Source organism: Diorhabda carinulata, chromosome 1 (assembly GCF_026250575.1).
Source record: "Diorhabda carinulata isolate Delta chromosome 1, icDioCari1.1, whole genome shotgun sequence".
NCBI lineage: Eukaryota > Metazoa > Arthropoda > Insecta > Coleoptera > Chrysomelidae > Diorhabda > Diorhabda carinulata.
The window spans coordinates 30,836,286-30,852,156 of record NC_079460.1 but is presented as its reverse complement, the minus strand read 5'-3'; the positions used below and the strand labels follow the sequence as shown (position 1 = coordinate 30,852,156).

At 28.4% G+C, this 15,871-nt stretch overlaps 1 protein-coding gene and 1 long non-coding RNA gene across 15 annotated transcripts in view; one reads left to right on the top strand and one right to left on the bottom strand.

Moving 5' to 3' along the window:
• Positions 1-122: 122 nt before the first annotated feature.
• Positions 123-10,572, top strand: LOC130899672 (uncharacterized). The gene is made up of 3 exons (XR_009060053.1): positions 123-1,297; positions 1,485-1,610; positions 10,476-10,572. It is a non-coding gene; the product is annotated as an uncharacterized LOC130899672 (long non-coding RNA).
• LOC130899560 (nuclear receptor coactivator 3) overlaps positions 7,569-15,871 on the bottom strand; it is a 414,140-nt gene continuing 405,837 nt past the window's right edge. For 11 of the 14 annotated variants that reach the window (XM_057809625.1, XM_057809661.1, XM_057809584.1 and 8 more), the window contains 2 exons: positions 11,785-11,864; positions 7,569-10,624 (listed from right to left, as the gene is read on the bottom strand). In XM_057809625.1, coding sequence (XP_057665608.1) covers positions 10,556-10,624; positions 11,785-11,864 — 149 coding nt within the window. In that variant the 3' untranslated portion in view covers positions 7,569-10,555. The remainder of the gene's footprint in view (positions 10,625-11,784; positions 11,865-15,871) is intronic. The other 3 variants (XM_057809592.1, XM_057809667.1, XM_057809707.1) reach the window with 1 other exon arrangement.

Here is a 15,871-nt window from a genome sequence, read left to right as displayed (position 1 = left end):
TGGTTTAGATAATTTAAAGATATTTCTAGCAAAACTAAATTTTCAAGGACTTCAATGAAACATTTAATACCACCACCGATGCTTCTAATATAGCACTATACCTTGTTTTTAAACTAGGAGGATTAATTTGAAAAACCTGAATCACACCACTAAAAGTTACTAGATTTAGAGAACAGCCCTGATTAAGAGTGTGTTCCGAAATCGTTGTGTTCAAAATCTGAATATTAACTTCAAAACGGCTTTTCATTGGCCCAGGTGACAATCATGGAACTGAAATAAGTCAAAAGGTTATGTTTCTATTTATAAATAATAAATGTGGTAACCTGCTAAATAATTATGTGAATAAGTGGTACTTACCGTTTATTTATAATATGAGAAATTAATAACCACATAGCGTAAGAATAGCTATCCTATCACAAGGTTCTATCGGACAAGATCTTTCTACGCCATAAGCTTCAAGAGCATTCAATGACTCGGTTTAAAATTACTTTACAATTGAGAAGGAGCTACTTACTATTGTTTGGGCAACAAAATATTTTCGTCCATATTTATAGGACCGTCAGTTCAATATAATAATAGATAATAAACCTCTTGTGTGGTTAAACTCTTTAAAAGAACCAAATTCTAAATTACTACGTTGGCGAATTAAATTAGAAGAATTTGATTATAAAATTTTCTACAGAAAAGGAAAATCAAATAATGCAGATTGTTTATTGCGAATAGAACTCCATACTTATGATATCAATTTATTTGGAACGATAAGGCATTTTGGAAATGTGTCGATGAAATTTTAGGCGAAACATCAAATTATTAAAATAACCCTATTACGTCCGAACAAGCGAATCAAACATTAAATACCCATTCACCAACTACCAATAAACTAATAAACGACAATACCCTACAAGATAATGACGATTGTTCAATGATAGCATTGTATGAAGAGTAGGATAGGTTAACCTTATGAGGATATCATTTGACGAGGTGGACGCCACTAATAGATGGCATTGGAGAGTTGGCGTCCACAGCACGTCTTTTCTACTGTACATCGTAGCTTGAATTACGTGATTTCTTAGTTTTGGTTGCCGAATTACCCCAATAACAGATGGCGCCAAAATTATTTAAAATATTATATTCAACCCTTAAGCTGTGTTGTAAATTTTCTTATTTTGGGTGTCTATAGCAAAGTTGCAATTTGAGTTCATTATTGTATTGTGTTCGTTGAGTTTCGTTGGTTGTGCATTTGGATTATTTTTTTATTTGAGAATATTTGAACTTGGATATATATTTCATTTTTAAGGTAAGTGGATATTATTACAATTAATATACATCACTATTCTATTAGTTAATATATTCAAATTATAAGAGGCGCAAGATGTATAAATGCTACTGCTCACAATTTCGAAAAAAAAACTGTATATTTAGCGAACTACTTACTAAAATATATTTATATAACGAATAATCACTTCTTCTTTTCAATTTTTTAGAAATGGCTGGAAATAAGAGTGTTTATTTCAAGTGTGGACTAAGTAAGAGATCAGATCCTACAATTAAAATGTACCGATTTCCTATGAATGACCCTACTAGATGTCAAAAATGGATCATACACTCGGGTGAGTTATTCTTAAGACAATTATTTTTCATAAAGGAATAAAAAATAGTGAATGTGAATAAATGACTGTTTACAAATGTTCAATACTAAACATAAGTAGGTATTTAATTATCGTCAAATAAAAGATGAGTTTATTTGTATTATGGTCGCATTGCATTATACGAGTACAATGATTTACTACAAATTCGAAATCCATTCAATCGTATAAACTTATCAAAAGTACTTGAATCATACTTAAATTTAAACTCAAAAGCCACCTTTATAGTAAAGACAAACTTATACATAAATCCAACTAAGCGAATACAAAGGACTGAACTTTAATATTTCACAAAAATTGAAATAGTATTTTTTGTAATTTTTTTATGTTAATGAACTAAGCACATAATAATAAGGTAGTTTGTCTGTGTGTTTATATTTGGAAGTTATCCTTTCATCGAGGCAAAAATTTCACCTGTTCAAATGTATATAGACTGTTTTTTATCACATATTATAATATGGTTATAATACTATATGCCATAACAGATTGACAAAATAGTAACAATTAGGGAGAAAGTTATAATTTCCTCCATTCTCAAGTTATACAAGAAAATTATGATTTTGTTTTATCCAGCATAGAATGTTTGAATGAAATAATATCAAATACTAGTTTTATTTGAATACAAATTTACTATAGACATGTACCAACAAATCTTCGATACGATGTTTCGTGTCTTCGCGAGGCAAACATATAGGTTTTTAATGAGGATTTGCTTATTTATTATAATTATTAGTCAATTTAAGCGATATAGCACACTTTTATCTCGAATAACTAACATCACTAATGATTATTCTTAAATACGTTTCTGTCGTAGATACTCGTTTTGATTTTGTCAAAAAATGTACTGAGAGCTTTACTTTAAACATTACCTGGTGTTTTCGATATAAAAAAGAGCTTTTTTAACCAAAAACCTTTTGCCTACTTTTATTATACCACTAAACAAACAGATGGTTTTGTGAGCATTTATGGTCTCATTGTAAAATATAATTTCTGAAAGTTGAAGGTAGCAACAAACTCCTCAAGTACATTTCACCATTTACCTATCCATAACTTCCTACAGTGATAATAGAAACAGCCTATTTAAAACTATTGAACAAATTAATTATTTTTAAAAAATGTTACGTATAAAAAATCCTGGAAAAGAGCAATTTATGTAACTGTAGTAGTTGGTGCCTTTTTTGTAACGTTATAACTATATTAAATATGACGCCTTGGATATATTTTTTAATGGTATATATTGTTTGTATTGCACTTTAATAGGTTATAATTTCAAAAATATATGACTCATGCTTGATTTACTTATAACAGATTTGTGAATAAAATCATTTTGTTAAATTAGTACCAGTAGTAATATAAATATATTTAACTCAACAATGAGCTCAGTTTTAACATATTTATATTATTTTGTGGTCAATCCAAAAAGTATAAATAGATAATACAAAAATAATATTTTCGATCATTATAACTTTTGGCTCTCCAAGATCGGTCCTGGGTTAGTTGGTAAACTTATCGGTAAGGATGAGGCCATTGTATAAATATCTTTACACAATGATAAAACTGACAAAATGATTATAAGTAGGTATTTTAGTTGTAGTTGACAATTTTTTTTTCTTTATTACAAAGAGTTTTTTTATTTATTGGTCTTATCCAAATTTTCGCATTGATCCTATTCTTTATACAATGATGATAGTCAACATTACATAAGACGACATTCATCAAAACTCAAACGATCAACAAAACAAAAATATCGCTGATGACACTACCTAATACAATACATTCAAATTATGATGAAAATCCAATTATAGGCATAACGTCTATTTAATGTGCTGTAAATGATGGTAAAAATCAAATTTTCATTAAATTGGTTTTACATTCTCCCACAAACGGTTTTTAGTTCAGCTCGTTAAAATTTTAATAAAGATGTAATCAATCTTGTTATAGAATATACAGTTCCAGATAACCAATATTATCTATACTTCGAAGATCCTGGCTTGTACGAACCATTCTCAGCTTGCTTGCAAAAATATTTTAAGTCATCATCCTTAAAACTTAAAAAATGTTCTATAAAATTTCTAGATGTCATAAACAAGTACGATATTAAAGGTATAAAAAATTATCAGGAAAGCAATCAAACCACCGTGGAATTAATAAAACCCTTCAAAAGGTTAAAGAAAAGTATTATTAGGCGAAAGTGAAAAATCTATTCAAACATTTATTATTATCCCGAAAACTTGAAAATTAATTTGACACCGACTGCAAATAAACCATTCGAAATCATTCACATAGATTCCTTTACTTTTGATAATTCAAAATGTTTAACGATATTTGATAGTTTTTCCAAATATGCCCAAGCATACTACTTAAATGCCCTTTCTGGTACAGAAGTAGCGAACAAATTGATAAAATACTTCTTCCATCACGGTATCCCAAAACAAATTATTCAGCGATTTATTTAACGTCTCGAATAATAAATCATATTTGCTAAACTTTGGACAACTGAGAAAAATGCAAAAAACGTTGATTTTTAGAAACATATATTGCTCAAAATGATCAATGCATTAATAAGGAAACTGATTTAAATAACCTTAGTATATATATATATATATATATATATATATATATATATGTATATACATATCTTTTAGATTTAAAAAAAAACAAATTCTTTGAAATGAACGCCACCGACAACCAAATAACCTCATCTTACCTATGAAATTCAACTTCACTCATAACGCCTAACCTATAAAATTTGATGTCATTAATAAACTAACCAAATAATATTCCACATCATTCACAACCTAACCTTATCAAACATAGAAAAAATACAAAGTCATTCATAATCTAACCAATGAAAATTTATAATAACCAGAATCAATATTTCTATCAAGAGTTAATTTTAATATTGAATTTTCAATTCAAGTATTCGAAAGCTTGGAATATATTAGAATTAGTACACTTTGATGTTTAATGTTACTGACAACAACGAATTTCTTAAAATTACCACTTCTATTACTAATCTATGAATCAACATTGTTTCCAAGAATACAGTTTTTAGAATGAATGTTCGTTAATATTACTACAGTTTTAACTAGAACCTTATTATCTACTTGTAACACGAACATTCCTTTTTAGAAATAGCCAATAAGACTGTCTATCAATATTCTTGCCCTCTCATTATCAGTTATATGGCAAAAATGTTTTTTTATCTACTTAGAACAACATTTCTAGTTTAAACTCGTCTGAAATATACACAATAAACCTTGCTAGCTTTTAAGCGCATTTGGTCATGGTCTTGCATTTTTGCGACACCTGTTGCGCTCATCACTCATCACTATACTACAGCTATAGTTAAGACATTCTGGATCAGAATTGGATATGAAAATTTTAAGCTTTTTACTGGGAATTATTATTTCTTGAAAATTCATACCACTTAGAACATCTCACGTCAGGTGAACTTTCCTACATACCATCTGAAAAATATCGAGGCTATAATTTATTAATCCCCGAATGTTAACTTTCCCATCAATACAGAATAAAATAGACAAAGCCTTTAGATATTAACCGAATTATTCCCTGCCAAGTAACAAATAGCAATATCAAACATGATATTATCATACGGCCAATAGCAAAATTTTGTTAGCCATTTAGCCAATAAAGAATAGAACACTACTTAGGTATCGAAACAAGATATTTACGATATTGAAAGCCTTTCAAGAGGAATGAAATAGGATCAGGCGTATTAATTAAGATGACAGAGTATTCTTAATAATGTGACGCGGATGCTCATTCAACATTCTAGATAAATTTCTTATTGGTATGTTTTGTACCATTGGTTATGGCGACAGCCCATTATGTGAATAGTGAATAATCAAAAGACGGGACAAGTTTCCCATAAATAATTGGAATTTTGATCATTATAACCACCATACTGGAACTGATACTTAAAATGTCTATAGATTGTCCAAATGATTATGTTTAACATTATACTACCCTCATTTCGATCACCAAGTTATCGTCTTCATACCTATACTGGTTACCATACAAGATGAAAAAGAATTTTAGTAGTTGTGCAAATGAACTTACCACTTTAAAATGTGGAGTGAAGCAATTTTAAGGTAGATCCTAGTTCGGACCGTTAGAGATAATTATTGTTGACTGTTTACAAAGTAGGAAGAGAAAAATACCAAATTAAATATAATTATTTGAGGTTTCAAGTTGATCAATATAACATGAGTATTTGAGATAATAGTAATGGTTGAATAAAAATCTTTTGGTCCCGTCTGACATTAAATTTGTTATTTATAATTGGAATATTTTCCTTGATAAAAGAAAATGTTGAAAACGTTATATTGAATTTTCACTGTAAACAGGGCCGGTTTTTTTATAACTAACGAGATTCGATTGACTAGGTAAATCGTTAAAACTAGTATCGGATGTTCAATACGCACGATCCTAATGATATTACTGACTGCTCCAAATATGTAATTGATGAAGGAAAAGACCTCGTTAAAAAATATATTTACTGAGTCCTGACAATGTTTGTTCGGTGCATGCAACAGTGTTACAGTTATAGCTTACGAGGATGTATTGATATCTACCTATTTGTTCCTTGCACAAACAAAATATTGCGTTACCATAGCAACGAATACTTATTAGAAGTGTTAGAGTAAAGTTACCATAGCAATGAACAATAACTTATTAGAAGTGTTAGTGTAAAGTTACCATAGCAACGAACAATAACTTAGAAGTATCAGTGTAAAGTTTGACGTCAAAAAAGTCAACCAGAGTTACGTAATAAATTAAGAAAAAAGATGTCCTCCGAAATTGTGAAAATCGAAAAACTGGAGTATCGAGCCATCATCAAATACCTGTATTTGAAAGGGTTAAAAGGTAAGCAGATTTACGAAATATGCTTAATACCCTTGGTGATCAATGTCCTTCAATGCGACCGTGAAAAATTGGACTGCAAGCTTCAAAAGAGGTAAATTTTCCATTGAAGATTATGACCAATCGGGAAGGCCAGTCCCCGAAAATATCGATGCAGTTCATGACATGATTTTATCAGACCGTCGAATTGGGCTAAAACGGATATCTGAAGCATCTGAATATATCATTCAAACGCGTTCATCATTTCGATCACGTCAATTTGAACATTAGAAAAATTGCTGCAAAATGGATCCCCAAATGTTTGAATGTTGACCGAAAGCGTGCAATGGTAGAAGCATCGCGTTCGATCTGTGCTCGATTTTAAAACGATGTAGACTTTTTAAACCGAATTGTTACTGTGGATGAGACTTGGGTACATTTCTACGATCCAGAAAGAAAGCAACAATCGATGGAATGGCGACCCTCTGGTTCTCCAAGACTTAAGAAGTATAGTGCCCAAAAATCTACTGGAAAAGTTCTTGCTTCAGTTTTTTGGGATTGCCATGGAGTAATGTAATCATAATTGATTTTTTGAATACGGGTAAAACAATAACTGGAGATTACTATTCGACATTACTGACCACTCTATGGGAAAACATTTAAGAGAAAAGACGCAGAAAGCTATCCAAAGGTGTTTTGATCTTGCAAGACAAAGCCCCTGTACACAAATCTCATGTTGCCATGCAAAAAATTCGTGATTTAGGGTTTGAATTACTAGAACACCCCCCTTATTCACCAGATTTGGCTCCGTCCGACTATCTCTTTCCTCAACTGAAAAAAAATTTAAGAGGAGACTATGTTGAGTAATAAAATATTTGGACATTGAAATTGTGTTCGGTTCTCTAGTAGGCTAAGAATTTTTCAATATACCCTCGTATACTGGGAACGACCAATAACCACTTTTTTGGTTTAATCAACAAAGTTAGATAGTTAGTCGGTTAGATGTGCGAAAATGAAATGTTACGGGACACCCAAAAGGATAATAAAAAGTACACATCAGAAATTATACTTTTATTCATAATATAGATATATTTTAAAACTCCAATAATGTACAAAAAATATCTGTGTAATTAAATTATGTTTTGTCTGTCAATTTGTTCATTTTTTTTTTAATTTTTCGGTGGCTAGGGTGTAATTGACAATATAATCAAGTACGAATTCTATTTCTACATATACAGGGTCTAGGATCAAAATCCTAGCAACAGTAACATGGCCAACGCCTATCACAATGTCCAACCAAACGGGCTTTCCAAATAACATACTTTAAATTATGTATAAAATATTAACAGTTATTAATTTATACTTTTTGGTAATGCGTAGCTTGAACACTCAGTAAAAGGAAGACAACACTAAACATATTCAAAATAATTTATATTACTATACCCCAGTCGAATATTTAAAATATTCTTATAAAACAGTTAATCAAAATCTAAAAAAGGTTTTGGTCGAAAAGTGGTATAGTTAAAAATTTTAATAAATAAAATTGATGTTTACTGAAAAAAGTAGTCTCAAACAAATAAATATCAGGTTAAGTTGTTATGTATACAATTTGTTCTTAAGCATCAAACTTTTATTTTTGACTCAGATTTAAAATTATGTTGAGTGTTACCTTGTACAATTGAAATATTTTAAATATTTACGTCTAAAATAATTCCTTCTCAATATAATTTTTTATATAATGAACAAAATATGATTACCAAATTTACGAACATTTTAATAAGAATGTAAAATCATTATATATTGTTCTTATATAATTTTTAAAAATGTAAGATTCACTTGGTACTAAGTTTATATGTTGATTCTAGTCCATAATTTGAATTAAATGAATAAAAAAGAGTTTTTTATTCTTCCATAAATATTAAAACAGGATTTATAGGGATTTTGACATTAAAAACATTAATATAAATCATTTCGATATAAATAATATAATATACTTCCCTGGAATTATTTTAGAATGTTATAGTTGGAAAAACTAGAAAGGCCCAGTTTGAGAATCAGTTTCATTTCATGAGTTTTTCAATGGCAGTTTCATTAAATAATTCTTGAAATTTGTACATTTAAAATTTCGATTATTTCCTGAGATTGTTTAGAAATGATGCCAAAATTGGACCTAGTAATATATATTATTAATAAATTGATTTCTTAGTGCCAATCAGTGCTTTCTGTTCATTTGAAATAATGTAATTAAAACATCTATTTACAGAAAATAATACTTTGGAACGTTAATGCGCATGATATAATTTGTTTAAAGAAGAATTCTTTGTTTTTATAATTAAAAAAAAACAACAAAATCACTGATTTTATTTGGTACCAGCTACGATAAAAAGAAGTGATCTCTGGTCTTTTTGTGAATTTAAAATATGTTAAACATCTGGTACTTCCATTTCAAAACTTTTCAACAATTTTCTCCGTTCTCACTATTTTTTCTATAGTTTCAATTGGAAGTATTAACAAACTAATAAAAGGGAAACAGATAAAAAAGCAAAATTAACAAATAACATTTTAACAATATCTAATTCTTAATAGTAAAACTCTCATGAAACAACAAATTGTTTAAATAACGGAAATCGAAAATAACGTTTATTAATAATTATGCAATACAATAGAGAACTCCTTACAGTTTCCAGACTCTCTACATTCTTCACTTGATTTTTTTGATAAATAGTTTTCCACTGATGCAATATAAAACAAAGACATCAGGTACAATCTTCTCATTATACAGCAACTATGCTATTGTTTACTACTCCTTTTCAGAGAAGAGAACTTCCACATACCCCTCAAAACGTTCATTTAATCTAATGAGCAATTGAAAATATGATATAACAATAATAAAACCCATTCTACTGAGAAATAAAAGATGGATCGGATATAGAATTTTTAATTTTAAAACCTTTTATTCATATAATTCCTCGTTGCTATTTAATAATTTCATTTGATTTATTTATTAGCCACAATTTGACGAATTCAGTAACCAATATTTCTGCATGATCAAATGAATCTTGCAAACGTTCTGAGATAGATGGTTATTGGAATATCTTTAGCAAAACATGTATCTATATTTTTACAGTAAATGCAAATATTTGAACAATGATAATTATACTGAAGACAATCTAATTATTTCAAGTAAATATTTTAATCAGTCAGCAGTGATGATTCGGACTGTCTTTATTTTCAGGAAAATTAAGATGAAATATAAAGAAACTAGAAAATGTAGAGTATAAAGCATAACATACAGATTAAGGTTTTAATTTTAATACCACTATAATTATTACAAGAATGCAATATTAACAGGTTCTGCACTCTTAATAAATGGATATCTAGGTATTCCAAACTTAAAGGCCGAATGCAAAATCATAAATGTATATAAATTACCCCAAACTTACCACCCTCAACATATCTACGTATGTTGGTTAGTATTCATACATTATTTTACTTTCAAATATTCAAACATTGTTATTTTCTTGTTCAATAAAGGAATATAAAATGTAATATTGAATGAATTATACATTTTTTCAATATTTTAATTATGAAATATATAAATGTTATTTTGATTTCCTAAGAATTTAAATAAATCTGTTGCATATATGACAATCTTATAGTAATCAATCCGACTGAGGTACAAGTTTTCTAACAATTTCAGTAACAAACTATACTTATCATGTATATGTATAATATAAACAAGTCCCACAATATCAAATATGTACAATTGCACAGTCACCCCTGCGCCTTCCAATCTGTTGCTCCGCACTACCCTATCTTAAATATATACTTCATATATATATATATATATATATATATATATATATATATATATATATATATATATATATATATATATATATATATATATATATATATATATATATAACGAATAAGCAACGTAATAATGCACTTTTGATACAGCTAACCTGTCTGGATTACAGCCTGTTGTAGGATAACCAATGAGGTACCTAGTAGTGTATATCTCTAATATTTACAAGTGGTCACTCTGAGAGCAGTTTCTGTAGAAGCGAAGACTTTGAATCACCTTGCCGAGCCTCCTCCATAGTATTCTGTAAAGTATCATTTTAATAAGTAAAATTACTGACTACAGTAAATTACATTAAACTACATTATATCAATATATTAGGAGATTTAAACAAAAGCATTGATTATATAGAGAAAAGAAAGAAATAATTCATTAAATTTCCACATAGTTTTGTTGTCTAATCCCAATAGGTGGAGAATAAAATACTATATTAGATTGAGTAAGTAATAAATACAAAACATATCAAAAAATGCTCATTTTACACTTTCAAAATAATTTTGTTTTGTTTTTATTTGTTATATAAAATGTACCTCTACAATCCACAATATATTCTTCATTTACAAGTATACTGCAGAATCATGCCAAAGAAAAGTAAGAAAAATCCTTTCCCTTCTAAAATTATTAGACCTAAGTGTATTATACATTTATTTGTAAATCCAGTAATTCCATAATTACATAAATACCTGAAATTGAGTATTTAAGATACTGGTAATTTCTAAAGCTAAAATCAATTAATTCACGTTATCAGAAACAGAAATATAATAGTACTACCAATATTTTTTGGAAAAACATAATTATTATCGAAATTTATTATAATACCATTTTTTTACACTAGAATTTCATTTTTTTACACAAAAACCACTTATGTGGTAACAATGTTGATTAATTTTGGAAATGAATATTCTTAAGAACCTTTCTTATAGTTTGTACTTTAATTAAGTAATAAAAATTGCTTAGACTTCACGCAATGTTGAATATTTTATCAACTTCACTTTTCAATGAAATAAATTGATTTGTTTTTTTTGCACTTTTATAGTTAATTGATTTTTCATTAGATCCTTAGAGTAACGGAATAGAGAAGTGGGTCAACTTTGGAATTTGGAAATTGAGGGAGAAGGGATTATTTAGGTTGTTGAGTAGAACTAGGGTTTTGTGTGTATATTCAAGATATCAATCAGTTTATCAGTTTGGTGTCGTGACATTTAAAGTATAAAACAATTGTCTATCCAATTTTATAAAGAAGTACCATAATCCATATTAGCGATAATTAGATAGTGCAAAAATCAAAGTATTACATGCAATCAATAGCATAATGTGTTAGTAAACATGAAAAAGCACAGAAAAAGCAAAAGTAAAAAAACAGGAAATCAATCGTAAATGGACAGGTGTGTGTATGTGGCTTACCCTCGAGTTGACTGGCTGCGGAGACATTGAGCCCATATCGGTACCCATCGCGCCCCACAGTTTTGGGCTATCACTCGCACCTGCACGCAACAATGACAATCATTGTACACTATCGCACTCCCTACAGAATCATCTCCAGTGCTTTGCGTTTCATTAAAAATATGATCTCAAGTTTAATTGAAGAAAAGAAAATGTTCTGAAATAACATATTATTTTTTATGTCGGACAATAAATAGATAATCTTAAAAAGGAACTTTTCATTCAAAAGAAAATTTTTATTCATGTTATATTATTAATATAATATATTATATTAATCCTCCTTATATTAACTATTATTAATATGGCAATAAGTTGTTATTATCATTATTTTTTCTTAATCTTACATTTATATTACTTTTATTGGATAAACAATTCATTCATTCAATTTATTTAGTTTGTGGTTATCCTTAAATTCCACTGGAACTAATTTGTGCTTGTACAAAACTATGGGTGTTAGTAGTCCAATTGGCAAAGCTTATTTATCCTTAGCAGTGTAATTGAATGATATCCTTTCTAGCAAACATTTCAATAAGAATAGAAGTGCATCTAATTTCAGAACTTTACAAATATATTTGTTAATATTTTCCCCTACGCTCCAAGGGAATACTATATAATTTCTTTCCATTTTAAAATTTAATATATCCATCGTATGAAAAACACGTAACAAGTTTCATAATCTTTTAGAAAGCAGTTTCTACTGCTCCAATATAAATTTCTTCTCTCTTGTACTCTGAATTAAATTTTTTACAGAGACTTGAGTGAAAATTAAAACAGTGCAGACACCATTTTTCTTACAATTGTATTATAATGCCTTTTCCAGTATGGTTCAGTATAAACTTCTAAACTTTGTAAAATTAGTCTAATTATATTGATACTAGATATTTATAATCAATTCATCATTTTACAAACTAAAAAATTAAAAAAATTATTATTATACATCATTAAAAGAATCTACGAGCCGACTGTCTGGAAAGTTTTTTCTACAACTATTAGATGTATTTATTTATTACACATATGGCAAAATATTTATAGATACAATGTATATATTTTTTATATAATTGCATAATTGCCCACCTTAAACTTAAAATATGACAAGATCTATTACAGACTACATGTATCATACATTTCAATTTTCCTTTTTAACATATCTCCACATCTATTTATATAAATTTGGCACCGATAGTACAGACTGTTACAACTTGAAATAATAGTAACTCCCTATGTGTATTTCAGAAAATGCAATAGAAATCAGTTGCACAGAAAAATTAGGTTTTCTTCGTGAAATTAGTAACCTTATTGATTATGCAGTAGTCCTAACTGAATTATAATTTCCAAAATATAATTCTAACCACTAGTATCCTGATGTTGAAAATGCTTCATATGAGAAATGTTTCGAAAATTAGTTTTAACACATGTAGGGTACACTTTGATGTCTTCCATTGTTGACATCAAACGTGGTTGATTAACAGACATATATCAAAATAATTAAGCTGATTCCAATGGGAATGTGCAAAGCAATGGAGGTGATATCTGCCCCTCATATTTTTAGTAAAACACAAAAACACACAATACAGACCATTTTGTGGATAGACAGGAGATGGGAAAATATTAAGGTTCCACAACTATTAGTATGTGCCCATCTCCTTTACCGATTATTAAATTTAGTCTGTACAGTATTTCGTTAATATATTATTCTCTTTAACAAAAACAGTCTACCCTTGTCAAACATTTTTGGTATGCAATAAATATTATGAATGATACACTGATTTGGTATATTTCCTACCATGTTCCTTAGAATTGAATCTAACTCTTTCCACCAAAGCAGCATGAAATGATTCAATGTATATCTTTCCTATTAAGATTGTATTGCATTAAAAATTTTATGAGAATAGATTTACAGTTCATACATGAAATATTTTATTTGGCAGGTAAAAAACATGCTACGAATATGATAAAGAAGTTGAAATTTTTGATTGGTGATTAAAATGGATAGTAATTTTTGATGATATTATATAAGCTTATAGCAGCTACCATTAACTCATTTCAGTAATTGAATTTAAAGTATTGACAAACACAAGAAAATAATACCTGATGATGGAATTTGGTTACAAATTGTCCCTAAACTTTTATTTCGAGTTATTATATCAGAAACAGTATTTCATCAAACTTCTTATTTTCATATCTCAAATTATAAAATTAACAGCAGAGAAGCAAAAGATACTATTACAATTTCCTATTTTACTTTCACGAATTATTTCTGCTTATGCACGATTTTTTTCGTGTAGGTAATTAATTTACAGTTTCTGATCTACTTTGATTGAAGTATGTATAAATGATTTTCAAATTACTTTTAAGACCTTGACTTTAAAAAATTCCAATGTTTATTTTCTGAATACCTTTTCTGTTGATAGCCTAAAGCATCTGCAGTTAGTTCAGGTGGAGATTGATTTAAATTATACAATTCAAGAGTCCATCAAAAAAGCATTCATTTGTCAACTGTGCGTGAATGAGTGAAAATATACAGAAAGGATTCGATTTATAATTATATTGAATGTCACTGATATTTTATTGACAGATATAGGAAATCATGGAAGATAACATGTGAAATTGACAGTATTATAAATATTTTGATTATATTTTTTAAAGTACAGTAATTTCCATATGTAATATTTCTAATGAGTGGTTCTGTGACTGAAGCAGAATTAAAGCATATAACAACAATTATGTTTCATAATTTACTTACAAAACAAAAAAGTAATTATTTTAAGGTCCCAAGAGTGGAATATGCTCTTGAGGAGCATTTACTTTTAGCACTAATACGAATAGGATGAGATTGATGTAAGACAGTCCTGCAGTTAATTTTTTTTAAATAACGTCTTTTATGAATTAATGTAGTCGTTTGTTGTGAAGTTTCAGTATGCTGTTCTTGACTTAAGGAAAGAATCCTGAAAATGAATCGGTTCACCACTACATTCTATTCATTTGTCTGGTATAGACAATTCATTTGATTGGTCACTGCGACATTCGCCTTTGCGTTTAAACTATTATTTTGCAATTGCTGTTGATTTTCATGACTAGCAACAATATTCACTATTTCATTAAAACATTGAATGTGGGAAAATACGTTGCAGTAATTTAGATAACTAATTAATGCAAAACTGACAAAAATTTGAAAAAAAGTTTCTTTATATTCTTCAACTATTCACTAGATTTTGTATGTTTTATTAAAATGTGAATTAGGCTCCAAAAAAGATTTCCTTCAGATTGTATTTATATAAATAATTATTAGTTGTAGTTCGGTATGCCATAAAATGGCAGACCATCTTTGTACATCAATTAAATATTGTATTCATTTAATAGAGGTCGAATTTTTAAGTGCACATATGAAAAAAACTTAAATAAAGACGTCGACAGATAACCAATATCCAAACAAACTAGTGATGAGACATGAATTAACTACAGACTTCCAACACAATAAACCTAATCACACATATTGTAAAAGGCATGTGCAGTGGAAAAATAGTGTTGTGCATTTATAGTAGTGGCAATTACAAACGCGTTTACTACACTAGCATAATCATATAAAAATGCGTAACATTTTCACAAAAAAGTTTTAAAAGGCAATTCACATATATAAGTATGTAACTCCAGAAATACATTGAAATAAGGCTAGTATTAGTAAATATATAATTTCTAAAATGAATGTATAATTAAAAATGTGCGCCTTTATATATCTACATAAATATACATGAAACCACTCAAAAGAACTAGAGGCTTTAAAAGAAGAATAAAGGAGATTATGAACATAAACCTTCCTTATTCTCCTTCCAAAAATGTTTGACAATAAAAATCCGATTTGCTAGGCACCCAATGAAAGGGTAAGTTATTAATAAATGAAACACTGAATATATTATTTAATTTTCAGTACACAAACGATCAAACCAAATTTAGATTTAAGAAATTTTTATCAATTGAGGGAGGTAATATGAAATTAACTTTTCTTTGTAAACAAATCTAAATTTGATCTAATTTACACTAATTTGATACC